General features: G+C 43.2%; 3 protein-coding genes across 6 annotated transcripts in view; 1 reads left to right on the top strand and 2 right to left on the bottom strand.

The window, feature by feature from the left end:
* si:ch211-121a2.4 (transmembrane protein 205) overlaps positions 1-3,475 on the bottom strand; it is a 6,343-nt gene extending 2,868 nt beyond the window's left edge. The window contains exons 1-3 of one of the 2 annotated variants that reach the window (XM_030371708.1): positions 3,345-3,475; positions 911-1,061; positions 173-336 (exon numbers count right to left, since the gene is read on the bottom strand). In XM_030371708.1, the coding sequence (XP_030227568.1) occupies positions 173-336; positions 911-1,010 (264 nt within the window). In that variant the 5' untranslated portion in view covers positions 1,011-1,061; positions 3,345-3,475. The remainder of the gene's footprint in view (positions 1-172; positions 337-910; positions 1,062-3,344) is intronic. The other variant, XM_030371709.1, reaches the window with a different exon arrangement.
* Positions 3,451-10,679, top strand: LOC115555024 (lymphocyte expansion molecule). Of its 3 annotated transcripts, XM_030371705.1 has the most exons (9): positions 3,451-3,586; positions 3,929-4,102; positions 4,231-4,350; positions 4,533-4,670; positions 4,995-5,138; positions 9,116-9,286; positions 9,545-9,673; positions 10,310-10,437; positions 10,531-10,679. In XM_030371705.1, the coding sequence occupies exons 2-9, from the start codon at positions 3,932-3,934 to the stop codon at positions 10,568-10,570; spliced, it is 1,041 nt and encodes a 346-aa protein (XP_030227565.1). In that variant the 5' UTR covers positions 3,451-3,586; positions 3,929-3,931; the 3' UTR covers positions 10,571-10,679. The 3 variants fall into 3 exon arrangements, with proteins under 3 accessions (XP_030227565.1, XP_030227564.1, XP_030227566.1); XM_030371704.1 differs by having other exon boundaries at positions 3,585-4,102; XM_030371706.1 differs by lacking the exon at positions 4,995-5,138 and having other exon boundaries at positions 3,585-4,102.
* The window catches only part of dhcr24 (24-dehydrocholesterol reductase), a 24,311-nt gene continuing 13,650 nt past the window's right edge, over positions 10,442-21,102 (bottom strand). Inside the window, exons 3-9 of the mRNA XM_030371703.1 lie at positions 19,533-19,638; positions 15,699-15,817; positions 14,903-15,166; positions 13,042-13,185; positions 12,129-12,326; positions 11,807-11,988; positions 10,442-11,581 (exon numbers count right to left, since the gene is read on the bottom strand). Coding sequence (XP_030227563.1) covers positions 11,428-11,581; positions 11,807-11,988; positions 12,129-12,326; positions 13,042-13,185; positions 14,903-15,166; positions 15,699-15,817; positions 19,533-19,638 — 1,167 coding nt within the window. The 3' untranslated portion in view covers positions 10,442-11,427. The remainder of the gene's footprint in view (positions 11,582-11,806; positions 11,989-12,128; positions 12,327-13,041; positions 13,186-14,902; positions 15,167-15,698; positions 15,818-19,532; positions 19,639-21,102) is intronic.

Genomic DNA, 21,102 nt, shown 5'->3' with positions numbered 1-21,102 from the left:
GGGCACCCCTGAGCAAGATGCCTAACCCCCAAGCTTCTCATGAGATCATTTAAATCCACAACGATTCACTTGAATATTTGAATAAATAAATCTGCGAAAACGAATTAATGATAAGAAAAAATAACACCCATGTTTTCACATATCGTGCATCATCTTATATACGTCCACACACCTGAAAAGACTCCCTGTCGGTCAGCATGTCGCTGGGGTGATATATGGCGTAGATGGTGAGGTTAAAGAAAGCGCAGCCTGAACCCAGGTGAAGATAGAAGGGGACCAGGCGGCTCTGAATGAACCCATAGGTATGTCTGTTCAGGTGGTTGTCCATCACAAAGCCTGCCAAAACACACACACACACATTAGCAACCCCAGTATTCAAAATAATTTGTACAGGGAGGAAAATCATGTATTCATGCATATGGCTATCCTGTAATCTGGGTTTTAAATACACATGGGGGAACCCATTACGATGTGAGTTGCTTTTCGTCTGGTTTCCCGGCAGTAAACGTGCAGCATTCAACTTGGTGATGGTGGGTGACAGTTTGGGGACTCTGCTGCCTCAGGACCTGGCTGATCCCCACTACAAGTCAGGTATTTCTTTTTATGAATTATTAAGCTAACCTTTTATATTTAGATTTCATTCAAACTGTTAGGAGGGCTTATTGTTGTTGTTTTTGTCTTGAACCAAATAGCTCATTTCCCTTTAACATATATAACCCATGCATGTATCAGATATAAATATCCACAATCAAATCATCAATATCCTGATTGAACCCCTTCCCCCTAGCGAGTAGCATACAAAGTTAACTATTTCAGAGGTTACAAAATGAAAATCTTATTTGTAAAGGTCCAAGAGTCCTGGTATCACCATAAGGAAACCATCAAGGGCGTGTGTAAGTCCAGTCCTCACTTGATATGAACGTGACCCAGATCTGCATGCCCCAGTAGGTGGAGAGCAGCAGGAGCTGAGCAAGCTTCACAGTGTAGGTGGGCTCCCAGTCGGTAGACATCCTTCCTTCTCACTCTACTTAGATCCCGATGACAGTAAAATGTGTGGATGGCTAAAATAAGGAGATACGTAAATATGAAGTTTACAATCAATGTATGCATTCCTATAATGAGTTCGACACAATGATGGCGGCCTTTTAAAAAAATATATATATATATTGTTGCCAACAGACAATTTACTTTAATTGTTCTGTGATTCCCACAAAACAAATTCACTGCAAAGTATTCATCTTAGGGATTTGCTACTTCAAAGGCAAACGAGATCGGTGGAGGGGTCTGTCTGTTCCAAATTGCCCCTACAGGACGACGCTGAAGTTGGCATCCGATTCGCAGCATCCGATTCGGCAATTGCTGGTCCACCTTAAAACGGTCGTGATTGAAAACCACCTAGAATCTTCAAATCGGTCCTGATTGAAAACCACTACACCTAGACCAGGGATGGGCAACTTTCATGATAAAGAGGGCCACATTTTTCATCATAACCATCGGAGGGCCACATGACTGCACACTTCAACTAAACGTGAGCTGAGAGAAGCTACACAATTTTGAATTTGGTAGATATGATTTCCTGTATTCTGGTGCATTTTGGGGATGGCCACTACCTAAAAAATCATCCAGAATCATAACCTATGTACGGTATGTTAATTGAACCAACATACATTCATTTCATGTTTTCCATGCTCAAACAGCCACATGAATGGTCAGTATTTTTATGACCAAAAACTGAAAAACAGTGGCCCAACATTAAGTGCAACAACTCAATGAACTCCAACCCAACAAGCAGTTGTAGTAGTTGTAGTGGCTACTTAAGTGGATATCTTTAATGACTGATATCGCTTCTAAGCAAACTAGACGCATGGGTTTGCCTTTGAATTCTATGAATTCTTCTCATCTTTCTTGACCGAGTTTTCTGTAACTCGATCAATTATTATTATTCTTTTTTTTTTTATTATGTGCGGGCCTGACTGAGTGAGGATGCGGGCCGCACTGAGTGAGGATGCGGGCTCAGGCCTCATGCAGGCTCAAAGCATTCAAATGAGCCTGTATTGCATTTTCACAAATAGGGTAAAGGTTTCACAAATCTGAAACTATGTTTTACATAATGTATAGCCTCACTGTGATAATTTAGTCCAGATTTGAAGAGTCTAGGTGTAGTGGTTTTCAATCAGGATCAGTTCTAATGCGGTCTGGACCCCTAAAAAGCATTCAAATGAGCCTTTATTGCATTTTCACAAATAGGGTAAAGGTTTCACAAATCTGAAACTATGTTTTACATAATGTATAGCCTCACTGTGATAATTTAGTCCAGATTGGAAGAGTCTAGGTGTAGTGGTTTTCAATCAGGACCCGTTCTAATGCAGTCTGGACCCCTAAAAAGCATTAAAATGAGCCTGTATTGCATTTTCCACAAATAGAAAAAGGGTTTCACAAATCTGTAACTATGTTTTATATAATGTATAGCCTTACTATGATAATTTAGTCCAGATTTGAAGAGTCTAGGTGTAGTGGTTTTCAATCAGGACCGATTTAAGGTGGAATAGCTGCCGAATCGATGCTGCGAATCGGATGCCAACTTCAGCGTCGTACCTAACGAGACGAATGTGGTAGGCTTTAGTTCTTCAGCAACGAATATGCACATGTCAAACGTGTAGGTTACAATACAGTAAAGTATATAGGCCTATATAAAATGCTTTTTTCTGCATGCATTTCAGTTCAAAAGAAGTCCACCACGCCTGCTATGTGAAACAAAGCTTCAAACGAAGAAATCGGCGCAACTCCACTATTCGCGTAATGGGAATGCATAAAGGTTGGCTATACAAAACTACAGCGAGGTACCAGCCGACTTCCGCATTGTTCTCAATCTTTTTTTACTCTTGTCTTGACCTACCCACTTTAGACCGGTAAGAACGGGTGTTAAATTGCAGTAGGTTATCCTGTATTTCAATTACATTCTGCTTTGCTAAATATATAGGCCTGCAACTATGGCATTTACCTCAAAGTTGAACTAAAAGTACATAGGCCTACTGTACGACACCCTTCAGCCGTGTTTCCCTCTCAACAGTACGCTGCATAGAAAAAGGGATTTCCAAAGTCATATTCTTAAATCTGACTTGAAGAAAACTTTGTCGGCCTACCTACAACCAACATTGAAACCGAGCAAACCAATGAAGGAAAAGGAAAGAACACACATCAAGAACCTTCTCCTTGTTTAGAGACGCTTTTGTTGAAATTTGAAGGACTGTAGGAGTCTTTATATCCAAAACAAAATGAACAGAAATAGATGCAAAATAGAAAACACGATGCGCACAAATAATCTTCCATCTCACATTGCCTACCGTTTTTTTTTTTTCCAGTTCCAGTTCAAATTCGGAACGTGAAGCAACAGTTCCAGTGGCTTCACTGGTTCCTATGAGTGGTGTCATAGTGGGCGGAGTCAACAGACAGTAACCAGACGGCTGATCGGTTTCCATGCGCGTGCGATGCATGTGCGGTATTGGATTTCGGGTTCGCGACTCGCGTTGGTGTTGCCGTGGTGACAAGTATTTTTTTTAACATTTGTGAGACGGGAGAGGGAAAGGTAAGGCTCTGAAAGGCTTATATCTCCAATAAAGAAGTGTTCACATCTTAATCAGCGGGATAGTCGGACACTGTCCACCCACACAGGTATCCTAAACTGCTAGCAAAGGAATAGCTAAATAATACAATTGCATAAAACTAATCCACACGAGAGAACTGAATTTAAAACAGTCAATGGGAAATCAAAACATAAGAAAACATTGAGGTCTTATATGCTTGGGCTACTACTGAGTGGATATAGGAGAAGTTGAAATGGGTCTAATAGTCCTCCCCAATCGAATAAGCATGCTTAGAAGAGCTTCCATCAAATGCATGGATGCTCTTTTTGCTTATCATGTTCAAGGAGATGACAAGCCTCAGTCCCGTAGCGTATGATGTGCACGGTGGGGACTTCAGTGCACGAGCAGTGGCCCAGCGGGCCAAAAGTCCAGGCTGGAACAGAGAACTGATGATGGCCAAGGAAGCACGGACGCCCCGTTTCCTTTACAGGGAGGCCTGGTCAAACAAACAGTTCCTGGTGGGTCATGAGAAGCTCAGTGATACCTTCTTGATCCTTCTCTCTTTGTTCAGCTGACAGTTTGGACAGATTTACAGTCAACGCTGTCCCAAAGCACCCATCCCCGCCACTTTGCCTTTATCCTACAGAAAACCAAAGTTGGTCCCGGAACGTATGAGAGCACAGACTTCATCAAGGAGCTAGCCAGGAGGCCAGGTAGTGCCCGGGGCGTTTGTGCCAGTCTGGACAGCAGGTTCCGGGAGGTACAGGTAGGACTGCAGTCCAGAAAAGAGGGCGGTACAGTACCCGGTTTAACCTATTCATGTTACTGATTAGAAATGGCACTTCTAAAAGTGTGTAGTCTGCAAATATATAGGAAATATATAGTAATGAAGTCAATGTAAATGTTCATTATTTTCATTCAAAATCGACCGCTGTATTGTGTGTCTAGAGTTGTACCCCAGGTCCCGGGAACTATGGGAAAGGGGGGGTCCCGGGGGCGGCTCTGGAGGCCATGTCTGCACGGTCAGCCGGGGGCGTTCTGATGAAACACAGTTCTGGATGGAAGCGCTGCTCTGAGGAGACCAAAGTAACTATTACTGCATTTGTCATTTAGCAGTCACTTTTATCCCAAGCATCTTACAGTACATGTTGTTTTATATAAAAACATATAATAACTGAGCCGATAGGGGTTATGCACCTTGCTCAAGGAGCAAGGAGTCAGCAGACATTGGGGTTCGAGCCCAGAACCTTTCAACTGGGGGTCAAACCTCCTATACCCACTAGACTATCATGCCCCACAAGTACATGCACTAGATAAGCACACTAGTGGGTATTTCACCATCCGTGTGGTGAAAAGTGTTGTGTGTGTGTGTGTTTGTGTTTGTGTGTTTGTGTTTGTGTGCGCGCGCAGTACTGTGGGCCGAGTCCCTGCACGTACGTGTTGAAGAGCAGTGTTGACATCCTGCTGGGCAAGCGTACCGGCGTTAGAGGACCGTACGATCTGTTCACCGGACAGCGAGACGCACCGGTAGCGGCTGGCTTCTTTGCTGTGCCGGTAAAACAAACACACACATACACACACACACAGAAATATACAACACACACGCACACACACACACACACACACACACACACACACACACACACACACACACACACACACACACACACACACACACACACACACACACACACACTTTAAGGTGTAGAGCAAGAATCGCTAGCCAGTTAAATAGCCAGTTGATAATGTGTGTACATTTTCTAATCAAATCAAACAAATAATAATGATAAACAATAGTATGTACATGATATTTTTGGTGTATCCTGGTTGATGAAGCCGTACAGGGGCCGTATTCACAAAGCATTTTATCTTACCGCTAGGAGTGCTCCTAACTCGCGCTAAAACATTTTACGTAGGAGTTTTTTCTTAAAAGTTATTCACAAAGCCGCTGAGACCTACTCTTACTAAGGATAAATCACAAAGAGTGAACTAAGAGTGACGCGCCGTTGCTATGGATTACGTCAATTCTCGTGCACGAGTTTAGAGGCGGTCAGTTCGGTGATTGGTTGTTCAGACGAGCCCACTGAATCACCGAAAAACAAGGAAATAGCCTAGGCTAGAAATGAATTCCTATTAAGTAGTTATAGTGCAGTTAGCAGAATACACGCATGATGACAATTTTGTGCAGACCACGATAATGACGTTGTAGCCTGCACGTTCAAGAGAGAGATAAAGAAAACAATAAAAATACGTAAAATTTAAAAGAAAATAAATGTTATGAACTACCCAACTGTTGACTGATTTGTGCCAAGGTGTTTACCTAAAATGTGTTTTCAAAGTGATCCCTAAATGCCTGTCCACTCGGTTCCACACGGCCAAATTCATTGTCATGTTGATCGCCATCATCATCATCATCTAGCCTGGCTAATCATCATCATCGTCTGGCTGTGGAATGTTCCTCCGCTTGCAGAGGTTGTGTAGAATGGCACATACAGTGATTACTGTGCTTGCCCTCTCTGGGGTGAGGCGTATTTCGCCGTGGAGGACATGAAACCGACGTTTCATCTGCCCGATCCTCTCTCCACAACATTTCATGCATGTTTGTGTGCTCTAGCGTATATGGAAGAAATCAGTAAACAATAATAAATATGGATTCAACAAATAAAAGGCGTCAAAGAGCGAATACGATGTGTTTTACGCATAGGACTAAGGTTGAATCCCATTACTTGGCTCGCTTCAAAATCTCAGCCCTAACCCTCGCTGTTGCGCGTTCACGCGCCGTGGAGCCATGTCCCAATACCATTTTAAAGGTAGCTTAAGGGGTAGGGGGAGGGCTAACATCCCCTCAAAATTGAGATTTTCGATGGGCACCCTCAAAGCGCTTCAGTTGTGTTGAAAACGGAAAATCAAGAAATATCCTAGACAAGATGGAGGGCGAAAAGATGCGACAGGATTGGAAAAACCCAAATGTAAGTGTTTTCTCTGTAATTAACTAGTAATTATTTTATTAATTATACTCTGCAGCCCGGCCGCGGGCTTCGAAGCCCGGCCGTGGACTCTCGGAAGATCGCGAAAGTCCGCGGCCGACTTTCGCGGAAGATCGCGAGGCCGACTTTCGCGGGCCGCCCGACCCCGGTTCTCGGCCGGCAGCCCGGCCGTCGACCGGGCTCTGCAGCCCGGCCGTCGACCGGGCTCTGCAGACCGGGCTGCATATCATGTCGTATGATATCCAGATCTTCCATGTTCTAGTGACTCCAGGTTAAAAATAAGATTTATACTAATATATTATATTATATTAGTAATATTCTATCAGTAATATTATATATACTAATATATTATATTATATTAGTAATATTACATGGTTAATCAATGTATTTTTTGGCAGTACTATATTGTGTACATAGCTATTATATATTGTACATAACATATGGCCATATCAACCAGTTCTGGCATATAATTTGTTGAGTCCACTGCCACCAGCCCCCCCCCCACCTCTCCCTCATGCTCCTCCGCCCCAGGCACCTCTTCCACCACCCCAGACACCCCTTCCAAGAGGAGAGTGCCAGGGAGCAGGCGATGCATGAGGAGAGCGAGGCAAAGTTGGCGGAATGGTTGAGAAGATGTGATTCTCCACCATTCTCTCAAAAGCTGAGAGAGAGAGTGTGTGTGTGTGTGTGTGTGTGTATTTTTAGGTGTGCGTGTGTGTGTATTTTTAGATGCGTGTGTGTGTATTTTTAAATGTGTGGTTCAGTGTTTCTTATTTAAATAAAGTGTTTCTTCTAAAGTGTTCTTGTTCATAACCGATTATTATCTAAGGGTGCACTCACACTAGGCCATCTGGCCGTGGCCGTGGCCTAACCATGCTCAAATCTGCCAGTGTGAGTGTGGCCAGTCTGGTCAGGCCGGGCCAATTTGGCCACTTGGGAGAGGTGTGCTGCTACGGCACGGGCCGCTACGGTACAGATGCTAATGAGCCGACACGCGCACACGCACGGCTACGCAACCTGAGCTGGATGACGTATAGTCAATGCGACGACCACGGACATAATAAAGGCGACGAGCCTTCTTTCCCATTAAACGGTAAACATCGCGTCAAGCAGTTCAACTGTTGGTGTGTTCTCTGTGTTGTTGTCCATTGTTGTTAAAACTCTGACTGGCGGCAGACTTTATTATGGTCCATGCAGCGGACGCTTGATGATGTGTTACGACGTGATGACGTATGTACAAGAGCCTTCCGTGGCCAGGCCACAGCTGCGACGGCCAACGGCCACGGCCAGATGGCCTAGTGTGAGTGCAGGCCAGAGAACAATGGGGCCATTTGAGCACGGTTAGGTGTGAAAACGGCCACGGCCAGATGGCCTAGTGTGAGTGCACCCTTATACCACCTTTAACATGTAGCTAAGTGACATTCAAAATAAAGGTATATTACGAGGGACAAATAGTATTAATTATTATTCTTTTTTAATACTTTATTTAAACATGCCAATTACAAAATATAAATACCATTTCAGGTTAAACATCTTTACAATGGGTCTTGCTCGTTGCCCGAGACAATGGCAGCCAGTCTGTCTCTTGTAACATTACCAGGGGTCTGGTTATCTGCTATGGGGCACGGGGAGGCCATGATGACGTCACAGGGTAGGGTTGTCCCATTTGGTAGGGGATCGGTTAGGGGTAGCAATGAGGGGTAGCAATGAGGGGTAGCAATGAGGGGTAGCAATGAGGGTTAGGGTTGAGACAGTGAGCAAAGAAACGGGATTGGGCCTAAGCGTAATCTGCGTAATCACTTACATGTTATACTTTAACTGTGCTCCCGGTTGTGGATTGAGGTAGGGTGTCTTCCACGTCTTGCATGGATAGTCACTGTCACCCAGCAAGTGACACCCAACTGGTACATCTCAAAAAGCTGCCTCAGACCGCTCACCATTAAAATGCGCGAATCATGGGTAGCTGAAGATCCAGGCCACTTTGCAACAACATCCAGTAGGCTATGTTAAAATTTGCATCAAAAACAACCTGCGTGTTGATGGAATGCACTTTCTTCCTATTGACGAACACGTCCTCGTCTTTTGATGGCGCAATTATTTTTATGTGCGTCCCGTCAATAGCACCGACCACACCGGGCATACCTGCAATGAAGTTGGCTTTGATCTTGTGTAATTGTTGAATGTCCAAAGGAAAGTTTATGGCACGGCTGACTGATGGTTGCAATAATTTTAAATCGTCGGCATTGCAAAGTTGCATTTCCCCTGTTGCTAAATAACGTAGTGTGGCCAAACATTTTATTTCGGGACTAATCGGATTATTCCTGTTAGGAATAATCCGATTAGTAATCGCATTATTTTTAGGAGTTACTCCTAAATTCGCCAGTTAGGACCTACTTTTAGCCCTAAGATCCTTTGTGAATACGGCCCCTGACGTCCATTTTTGTGTGCATATTATGCTTGTGGTTGTAAACCCATTAACAACTGCCGCGTACCTGTGTGAATTGTTTACTGTGTGTGTGTCTGTGTGTCGGCTGGTCCCTGCAGAAGCATGCAGTGGGGGCCGCCTCCACCGAGCGTGACTTGGAGGGTTTCTGCGATGCGTTGAACCGTCCAGAGAGGAGAAAGCACGGCGTGTTCAGCTCAGTGGCGCGTCACCCGTCTGTGCCCTCGGAGCGGATCTACCACAGCACCCTGGCCCAGTGGCCCCGCGCCACGGTCAGTCACTTAAGACTCACTATTCAGATTTTGTTACATTTTGCTCAGAAATTGCTTTGTGGGGACAGTTGATGATGATGCATGAATTGTTTATCAGACTAACACTCTCATAACACTCTTAATTAACAATAATGATTTCATGTTTATTGTTATTCAATCATTCATTCAGAATAAATGCCGGTTCAATTCAGAACTCAATCCAAAGAAAAATTATCTGACCAACTATTTCCTGTTTTTGTATCTCTCTCCCTTTCTCAGGGATTACCGGGACCTGGGTACTATGAAGTGGGGTATCCGGGACGTCCGCTGAATCACAAACCACCTCCCTTCTTCTCGTCCTCGCCACGACGCTCTAAGCAGCAGGAAAGGCCGCTGACGGGATGCGATGTGGGTAAACATTAGACTGCATATACCTAGTCGATCACTCATCTATTATTAACACGTTCTCATACTTCTTTTTGCATAACAGCATTACATTAATCAGAGCCAGAGTCACATTGGGAGGCCCCAAATCCACACGATAACCTATTTCAAAGTTTTCACAAGATCATATCCAAAATGCCCACCAATATCCAAGTGAAACACGGACACTATCTATTCCCCTTCTATTACGGTCCACTGTTCTGTCCTGTCGGAGATGCGTGGGCAACAGGGTGGGCAAAGTAACACTTTCCAGCGTATCCCAGGGTCCCGAGGCGATCCCAGGCCAGCCAGAAGACCTCTAGATTGGAATTGGTTCTGGTTCCGGTGAACTGCAAAGCTGACTGTGCCTGGTACACCTCTAAAGGGAGGCATTAAGGGGACTCCCTTTCAATGTTTTACTATGCTTATCACTGTCTGAATAAGCACTCTTTAGAAGAACATTAATTTCTGCCAGTCATTGCTGTCTCAAACCATTAGGATCCCATCGTTAAAATGTCAGAATTACTTGTTTACCAAAAGAGACGGACAGTCTGGCTTAGGTATGTGAAGTGGGAGGCGGTGAGCCAATATGTTCTGTAATGGTTGCTGTCTCACCAACAGAGTGGTGTTGGTCCCGGAGGTTACAACTTGGACTTTAAAGAGGGGAAGAGATTTAGAAGCCCCACGTCTGCTTTCAAATCATCCACACCGAGATTCCCCTCTCAGCCCCTCAGGGCCAAACACACGCAGTAAGAAGATGGATTCATCGCTTTATTATACACATCTATGGACATTACACAGTTCAAATGAAATTATGATATGCATGTTTGTTTGTGTTTCAGAGAGAAGCTACGGCCGGGGAATCCTCCTTTAATGTATTGAAGTACATTTAAGGTTTCTTTAATTATTTTATTCCAAAATAATTAAGAATGTCATCCAGGAGAAGGCTATTTATTGTAAAATGTGAATTTATTAAAAGCTTGAATCGAAAGGCAAAGCCAGTTTTGTCATGCCAGTCCAGAGTTAACCTCTCATACAAAATCTATACCAGTTTACAAAATAGTTTCTTTCAGACTTAACATTTCATGATGTCCACATAGAGATATACGCATATCAACAATCATATATCCATATTGAGTTGAAAATGTACATTTAAGAAGTTTAATGGCACTGAGAAGTGACTTGTAAGGTTGGAATGGTAAACACTGCTAAATCCACACTAATAATCCAGTAAGACCACTAAACATGATGGGCACTGCAGCTCTACAGACACAAACAAAGGAATGAAAATAATAATAATGCAAAGGTAGTTATTTGCACACTTCATAGTGTAGGAACAGAGACCAAAAATCATGATCATCAATCATTACATGACATCATTTCATGAATCATTCATGAAAACTTATATCAGAAGTTAACAAAATGAGAAGGGAAGAAAGCATTTTAACTTGTAAAGAGGAAACTAGAAAGCAGCACATTAATCGTAGCTATAATTAATATTAATGTGTGCAGGCACATCAAACAGTATTAGTTCATTAGCTGGTATGTGTATTTTTGAGGCCCACATGCTCCTTGAGAACCATGAAGAAGTGCGAGAAAAATAAATATTCTATTTTGAGAGTGGTATACAACACGTCCTTCACCATTACGCTAACCATTGGTTCTGCCCATTGTTTGGGCGAAAAGCTAATTAATGTACGACAATGTATGACTATGTCCAAACATAAGCAGGTCCAGTTTTAGTGACGAGCCAACTTGCAGATCTTGTTGTACACCTCAGGGAACGCATCATTACAGCCAAGCTGCTCCCTCAACTTGTGGTACAGCGTTCCATCAAACATCTCCCAGAATTCCTCTCTGTCCATGTATACGTCTGCATACAGCATCTGGAACCTACGGGAGAAGCATAGCGTTGTCACAACCGACAAGATTGGCTGAACACACAATTCAAAAACATCACATTCTTTAATTAATGGCTTAGGCAGATATGATACTTGTGACAATTCTAAAATAGCTTGATGCGAGCAAGCTACAAAAGTAAGGAACCAAGTTAGTGGAATAGCTAAAATAGCTGTGATGCTAGCTAGTGTCTAAATAGCAACGTCTCTGAAGTCCTACCCGTGGACGTCTCTGACAAACTTCTCGAGCTGGCGCGTGGACGCCTTGGCCTCAAAGTGTTTGACCCTGGGCTCGCCGTACGCCCCGATGTCCACGTAGAGCTCCTCCTTCTGCTGGGCCTTGGGGTGCACCATGCCTCTGCTGGGCAGCAGCATGAAGGGACACAGCCACAGGGGGTACACCTGGCACAACACAGGATGAGACCACCAGAGGTTAGCTTCATTCTTTTTACACCAAGCTACGATTCCCAATTAAAGCCATCCACCAGACTCCTTCAGAGGGAGAACATGTGGATCACTGCTCCCCCTCCTCCCATATGTACCTGGATGTCTTGGTGGAAGCGAGTGAGGGCCGTCTGGAGGTGTCTCATGGGCACCAGCATGTCCTGGACCACGTGGTGCTGCTCATACAGCCTGCGGATGGTCTCTCCCTGGGTGAGCTTCAGCAGGGAGATCTTGGGAGGAACCATCCAGCCCAAGAGCCAGCGGAAGACAGGGTGGTTGCCAAAGGGAATGATGTCCTGGACACACACACACACACACACACACACACACACACACACACACACACACACACACACACACACACACACACACACACACACACACACACACACACACACACACACACACACACACACACACACACACACACACACACACTAAGGTGGGGAGCAAGAATCCATGCGCTAGCCAGTTCAATTCGATTTTTAACAGCAGATTTTTAACAGAGAAAGGCCTTGAGGGCACAGACGGCGTCATCAAGCCAGGATACAACAACATCATGTCAATATTATTGTCAACTGAACAAAATCTCCCAAATTGTAGCTGCCCTACAACTGTAACCTTTTTCTGACTTCCTTTTTCTATTGTGTCTACACCCAATAAGGAAATCAGATCATGGCCTTTCTCTGTAAATAACTAATGCTTTGTGTACAGAGATGGCCCAAAAGACCAAGAGAGATCCTCCCCTGTCAGACCACCACCATGCATAATACATCCAACTATTTACAGTTATGGAACATAACCGTGTCAAACTCACTGTTGATTAATGTGGTGTGTGTGTGTGCGTGCGTGCGTGCGTGCGTGCGTGCGTGCGCGCGCGCGTGAGAAAAGCATTAGTGACTAATGCAGGGTAATGTTTGTTGGGGAAAGGCTTGGGGAAAAGAGAGTCCCAAGCCGATAAGAGGCACTATCTCACAGGTCTAATGTATGCATATGTCTGTGTCTGTTTACCTGCAACTCCCAGAAGATGCTGCGTGTGTGTCTGTGGTAGTAGTGTCTGAGTGGGATGTACTCCACGCCACTGCGGTCGTCTTTCAGGTAACCTTCCACGTGTTTGAAGAACCAGGGCTTAAAGTACAGACCTATCCGGTTGATCTGATGGAAAAGACAGACAGAAAGACAGATGTTAAAAGTATCCTCGACAGGACACATTTGCCCCTTTTCCACCAGCAACTCGCCTCGACTAAGCCCGCCTTTTTTTGCATTTCAATCACCAAATTGAGATACCTGGTACCAGGTACTTTTTTAGTCTCACCTCCGTCGAGGTTCCAAGCGAGCTGATCTGATACTTTTGTGTGACACCACTGGACGAGCGCAACGTCCGAGCCCGACACCCGACACCCGGTGTTGTGCCGAAAATGGAATCCCCGTCTGATATCGCACCACATCTCTGCGTTATATCTATCATCCCAAGATGAGCAACTTATCACTGAAAGCGATATGTACGATTTTTTCTTCAGACAAAAAGAGGGCTTATGTTTATAGTCCTCTGAAGAACAAGTCCAGCCTCCGGGGCTCCGGTTCCCTCTGTCAAATTTCTATGGGAAATAACATGGGGTTTTATGAATGATCGTAGATAACAAACTCTGTAGGTGGCGAAGAAGTAAAAGCTGTTTCACGTTTTGAACTACACACTTTTTCCATCTGGTTTCGACTGGGTTTGGGATTTTCGGTGCCGTTAAAGAGAGGGGGTGCGATTTCAGATGGGGATTCCATTTTCGGCACAACACCAGCATCTTTAAATACTAGCATCAGCATTCAGTCAACAATCGTGATTTATTATTGAACACGGCAGGATCAGCGCCCAAGAACACGCCATGGACTATGACAGAGGTGGAGATGCTCCTGTTTGTTGCCCTGTCTGTTTATGTTTCGCATGGCAAATTGAGCAGGTACTGTCGGTGGAAAAGAGGCATTTCAGACCATTTTATAAGAAAGAAAAAATAGAAAGTTGGCTCACAATTTGCACATGTGATGGATGTTTTGTAAAATGTATTCAAGGCGCTCACACTGCTGCTCCTGCTAAATAGACAAACCTGTTACTGCTTCCAATAACTACAACTTCCTATGGCCTTTGGGACTGCGGTCAAATCACAATTCACAAACCATCCATTCCCTTTAAAGAAGGGACAGGAAAGATTTCCTCTAGCACGTTGCCTTGGCTAATAGGTACACAGGAGGTGAAATAGTACTACATGACAGTTGATGATCCAGAATGTGAAACAAATGTGTGACAGTATACAGCATGGAGTCAGTTTTAGAGTTTGTCCTTGCTTCTACGGTCCAGCTCCCTCATCAGCCATTGGTCAATCAAGATGTCCGTTCAGCCTTTGGACTCGTGTGAAGACAAATCCGCCTGGTGATTGGCCTGCCCAGACTGTCAGGGACTTTTTCAAGGCTCTCTCGTAAAACAAAGGTCTAACAAGAGAGATTGGTAATCGAGTACGGCTGCAGCTCACCATTATTATTTCATATTCAATTCATTCTTCCATTCTTTTTTCGATAATTCCTAGAGTTTATAAAATGTAATATATAATGGCAAAGGCCAGCCAGCCAAGTTACCAAGTCCAAAGTGTCTTAATCCATGCTTTATCGAGCAAGCAATAAAAACAAAACTATACCCTTTATAATGGTCCATGAACCAAATATTTGAATTGAACTTCAACATTAAGCAGCAAGTGTTTGTTCTTTTTACTTGAAAAATGACTTAGACAATTGATAGATTATCAAAATAAGAGTAGACAAATTTTCCCAAAATTTGCAGCTCTAAAATCGAGGCTACCAAGGAACTATCGGCCCCCCATCCACCCACCTTGTCAGGCTCTGCGTGGTCCGTCATGGTTCCCGTCATGATGACGGCACTATCCAGAGAGTACTGCAGGCCCTCAACAAACGTGTTGCCCTTGTTCTGCGACGCCTCGGTGAAGCACTGGCAAATGTTCTCGAGCCCTCGGACCGGCTCGTAGCACAGCTTCACCCACTGCTTGGCCGGGACGATCTTGATCTCCGCGGCAACCAGGAAGCCCAGCGTACCGCAGGACCAGGGAACAGCGTGGAACAGGTCTGAATTCTCCTCCTGATGGGGAGGGAAAGGTGGATAATAACTTTAATTTACAGTTACTACACATCACTTAAGGGAATTCTTTATAAGAATCTGTAAGTACTTCTTATGAACGACCCATCTGGCCGTAAGTGAACTTAAGCCTTCTAGAGCTAGCGTACTGATAGCAGTGTAATGCAAGCATACTCGCACTGAGAATAAAAACGAACTAAAAACGTACAAATTATTAATAAGCTGAGGCCATTGGGAGTGCACTTAGACGTCACGTCCTGCCTTCTCCAAGGCAAAACCATCTTGGTTCAAATATATTAACAAAATCCGTCCAAAGGCAATACAGAGGTTTAGGTGCGTTTGGGTCATATCGGTCGATGCTGTGAGAATGGCCGTTGATACCTTTGTTTAGTGCCATTTCGTACTAAAAAGACACCTATTTAAATCCCATTTGTCAGGATACCAAGGTGTTCTGAACGTCACCTGTTGATGACCAGAAACTTCAAATCAATGTCAGTCTCAGCCTATGGGGGCTGATGAGACTGGTTCTTCTTACCTCCGTACAGCGAACCAGGCTGCCGTCAGCGAGAACTAGTTCAAATGCAACACAGATGTGCTGAAACAGCCCGTAAATATGAGAGGATGACTCGATGCCAGTACCCATCACCAAACCACCTGAGGGCGGGATGGAAAAAGAGGAGAGAGTTTCAGTTCCTTTTCAACATTTTCTAGCCATTAGAACATAGCCAAAGTCTTTCAATACATACTGTATTCTGTGATAACCGACATCTGCTAACGTTTCCATTATTGAGTCTATGGCTGGGTTGCACCAACATGGATTAACTCTTAAACTGGATTAATTCAAGGTTTAACTGTTAACCGTGTTGCACCAAACTTTAAACCTGGTTTAAACATAGTTTAATATTAATCCTGGTTATATTTAACCCTTTGGTAATCTCAGTTTAAACTCCATTTAAACTGAGATTAAATTTAAATCCGTTGCACCAGCAATTTCAAACCTAGTTTAATCCCGGTTTAACAGTTATATTTAAACCACCTCTGGAGGAGGTTTATGTTAGGTTTATCGCTGTTTTCTTGACAACATGGCTGCATATCTTCGCTGGATGGCGTTAGAGGAAAGAGTTCCTCGCAGGAAAATTAGAGATAGGTTAAAAATAGCGAGTTTTCACAGCGGTATAGATTCACCAAATAATCTGTCATATGCCTCAATGGGAAGGTAGGACCAGCTATCAAGCATCAAAGTCAGAGGACTTTCAGTTTCTGTCGCTGTATTCCTCTCTGCTGCGCCGTCATCGTCGTGGGTTAGGGAGGGGGTGAAATCTGCTGCGGGATCATATCAATGATTTTTTCCGATAGAGGGTCCGTAATCTATGGAAGCCCGTTTCCGCCACGTAAAAGAAAAAAAATGCAGGTCACAACTCATTATTTTGAGATAGTATCTCGTTATTTTGAGATAGTATCTCGTTATTTTGAGATAGTATCTCGTTATTTTGACATAGTATCTCGTTATTTTGAGATAGTATCTCATTATTTTGAGATACTATCTCATTATAATGAGATAACTTCTCAACAGGACCAGACCAGTCATTGTAGCCTAATTGTAGCTTATCCATAGGTGCTACATATAGCCTATTATTACAGTAGATTAGCTGGAGATGATGAACTCGATTATTAAAGATTATTTCAGACGGAGGTATACAAATGCTGAAATTTTGGCTCGATTATCTATGGAGCACAACATTAACATTAGTTAAAGAACTCTAGAAAGAGTGCTTCATAGAAATCAGCCGTACACCACCAGCGTTCAATACGTTGGTTCCCCGTGCTTGGACCTAGAGTGACACAGTCTGGGGAAATGCCGTTTTCACTGCCGTGAATAAAACTTTGCATTGCGGCAATGTGTGTGTTCTCCGTCCCGCGATCCAATCTCACTTTCAATGGGCGACCATGCTGCATCACTGAATCAATGAAATACCCCGCTATAAGACGTAGGTCGCTGTTAGTTGAGTGGGTGTTTAGCCAGATCATCTTTGGCGAGAACCCATCAATGCAACCACTGATGCATATCCCATACGGCTTCAATTTGTCATATCCATCTATGTGCCACACATAATTCGGGCCACGACTGACATAGACTCTACGTCTCAGACGGTGCCGTGCACGGAGATCCACGCCACCACCATCCATTTGACGCAGCAAGAGACGAACGGTCTCTCTGTCCGTGATGATCCCTGCCATCCAACACTTCTGTTGCATCCACCTGTAGCCATGTTGTTGGCCAGAGGACTGTAATTGGCGATGTATGAAATCGGCTACTTCTCCGATGTCCGCCTTATTGCGTCTTCGCCACAGCAGATTCCTATGAAGCACTCTTTCTAGAGTTCTTTAACTAATGTTTATGTTGTGCTCCATAGATAATCGAGCCAAAATTTCAGCATTTGTATACCTCCGTCTGAAATAATCTTTAATAATCGAGTTCATCATCTCCAGCTAATCTACTGTAATAATAGGCTATATGTGGCACCTATGGATAAGCTACAATTAGGCTACAATGACTGGTCTGGTCCTGTTGAGAAGTTATCTCATTATAATGAGATAGTATCTCAAAATAATGAGATACTATCTCAAAATAATGAGATACTATCTCAAAATAACGAGATACTATGTCAAAATAACGAGATACTATGTCAAAATAACGAGATACTATCTCAAAATAATGAGATACTTAACCTGCATTTTTTTTCTTTTACGTGGCGGAAACGGGCTTCCATAGTAATCATTGGTGGTGGTTCTCCGCCAGTTTTAAACATCCCACTCCTCTCATCTGCCGCATCCTTTTTTGCCTTTGCCTTTAAGTTCTTCCAGCAGGCTTTCAGTTGTGACTTGTCCCTCACCTCCTTAATGCCAGTTTAGCCATTGAAGCCTTCCGCTAACATGACCCAGGTCTCCTCCTTTTTTTTTTTTTCCAGCGTAACGCTGTCAGTCCTTTTATCCTCAATTATAATCCCAAAGTCCTCCATCAATTCCGACAGCAACATCTATTCAAATGTTGAAAAGTTCGATCCTCTTTGACGTGCCATCCCTTAATAAATGTAACAAGTGTTCACCGTCACTGTCAAGTGTAAGTGTCAACTGTAACAGTTAAGGTAAATTAACGGTTAACTTTATTCAAAAAGTGAACCGTTGTTTTTGTTCACGATGTAGGCTAGAAAAAAGAAAAACCAGGATATAAAATTGTGGATTATATTGTGCAATTTGTTCACATTTCGCCGGGATCCATCATGGCAGACTGAACACAAACTAATCCTATTTTAATCCTTGTTTAAACTAGGTTAACTAATCCAGAGTTAAAACTAAGATGTGCAACGCATCTCGGATTAATTATAAACCAGTTTAAACCTAGATTTACTAACCCTAGATTAACCCTAAACCAGCATTAATTTAATCCATGTTGGTGCAACCCAGCCTATGTGTTGGGGATGTACCTGCTAGCCCAATTCCTTCCTCGGAAAAAGCTCAAACCATTCAACCGGTGGCAGTGTTTGCCAGCTTACAGGTCATTGCATACGCATGCGTGTGCATGTTTAAATCGTGTCTGTGCGTGTTTAAAGTGCATGTGTGTGTGTTAGAGTGTGGACATCAAAATGAATACAGCATCCTAATGGGAAAACATTAGCCTGGAGATAAGCAGTTTATGGCATCAGGAAAGCTATTATGAAATTCGATCCCAGGGCGCTCCTGGTCCTACAGCCCATTTCCTCTCCATTTCTTTTGTGGAACTAAAACATAAATCGTCTGATGTGATTAGGGAGCCGAGCACGAAGCTGATTGGCAGGGAAGATGTAAATGGCATATAATCCTACGAGGAGCCTTGGAGGGCGCAAATCTGATGTCAAGATGCTTTGACAAATGCATCCACTCCGTCTGAATGTTAAAACAATACTTTTCATTCCTCACTCCCCTCCACACTTACTGGGTGTTTTCCAATAAGTTTTTGAAAAAAATGTTTCCAAAAGGGATGAATATGAAAGAGCAACAAGGAATAACTTTATAATGCTGAAAATTGTGACGCATAATTGTGAGTGATCGGGATGCCAGCGACCGACAGTTAAAGTGTTCTGGGTATGTGGTCTGTGGTCTGTGAATGTGCATGAAATAAGGCATGAACTGCAATAGCAGAGCAACTGAACGATACCGATTTTGTAAGCAGTAAAAGCAATTTCCAACGTTGATGAAAATGCTAGTGTGGACAACTTGATTGACATGAAAATAGTGTTTTTATATTAAGTTCCATAGTGGGGACATGAGTGAGAAAAAGGCACATCATCTTACTGTCTAAATGAGAACAGTGATGGTGTTGTGTACATACCCACGGTGAGGTCGTCTAACTCGGGCACCACAGGCAGTGTCCAGCCAATGGAGTTTAGGAGAGCGGTCACCTGACCCATGTTGGCCAGAGGCTCAACTCGTACCACCTGCCATTAACAGCACAGATCCAGCATTAAACATATTGTTTTTAGGGAGAAAAGCAGCCAACTATTTCAAAAGCTATGAGCAGCACCCAAGTGGAACTTTTAATAATGAATAATTGATAAATGGCAAAAATCTTTTAAAAGATGCTATAGAAAAGAGTTTAGAATATAACCAATGGCTGATTGGTTTTGGGAATCCATCTTGCCGGTCAATCACATTGTCAACACAGTGTTATCCTTTCAATGGCGGAGGAACGTTAGCCTGGTCCTACCAGACTCTCGTACTTCATTTCATTTGCACAGAAAGTCTGAAATTTAAAACTATTGGATCTGCCCAGTGCCACTCTGGATCTCCCATAACACCTAGCACCTTCAATCAATCCTCACAATCATCTTTTTATTTTATTACAATATTTTATTGATTTTTTCACAACAAACAGGAAAGACAGCACAGATATTGTAAAATTAATAAGAGTAAATAAATGACTAAACATTCATGGGTTGTATTCATATACACACAAGTTGTCAAAAGGAGAGAGTAAGATAATAATACATAAAAAGTGAATAGAAAATAATAATAATAATAATAATAATGAGAAAAAAGATGTCTATTGGTGAAAACAAAGCATGGGCGCCCTTTCTGCAGTAGGTCAACAATATCATCAGGAAGATAATCAATGAAGGGTTGCCAAACATTATAAAAGGAATTATCGTTACCCTTTAATGTAGCACTGAGGCGTTCCATAGGAAAAACCTTAAAGGTCTCTCTGTACCACTGTGTGACTGTGGGGGGTTTCCCATCAATCCACTGGAAAATAATGGATTGTATCTCCAGTAGCAGGAGTTTAGCCAGTAAAGTCTGCTGTCCAGTGGATAAAGAGAGTTGCTGTCTGGTAGGCATATTCAGGAGAAACAAGCCTGGTTCAACCTTTGTGGTTTGCCGAAAATAGAGCTAAGCTCCTTGGCAATGTTTTTCCAATACCTGGGTATCAAGGGGCATTGCCAGATACAATGGTCGTACGTTCCTACTTCTTTTTTGCATTTGATGCAAATGGGAGAAATCTGGGGATCAATCTTGTGTAAGAAGTGAGGTGTCCGCTGTAGTCTGTGCAATATTCTGTACTGGCTCTCTCTGAGTCTATTACATGTAAATAACTTCTTAGCAGATTCAAAGTCATCTGACCACATCTCAGCATCAAATTCAAACCCAATATCCTTCTCCCATAATTCCCGATTTCTGTAGGCATTTACACGGTTAACAAAGAAGAGTTTTTCAAAAAAAAAGGAGATTAATTTATTGTTTAAGGCAGTTTAATAAAAATTAAGAAGGAAGCTTTCAATTGGGCTTTTTAATGGTTGATCTTTTGGGAGTGTAAGATCAGATACAAGATAGAAATTGCTTGAGCCAGCCTGAAATTATCCGAGAATGACAGGCCCAGTTGTAATACAGAAAGTTGGGAAATGCTT

Source organism: Gadus morhua, chromosome 12 (assembly GCF_902167405.1).
Source record: "Gadus morhua chromosome 12, gadMor3.0, whole genome shotgun sequence".
In the NCBI taxonomy this organism is placed as follows: Eukaryota; Metazoa; Chordata; class Actinopteri; order Gadiformes; family Gadidae; genus Gadus; species Gadus morhua.
This window is presented reverse-complemented; position numbering and strand designations above follow the sequence as displayed.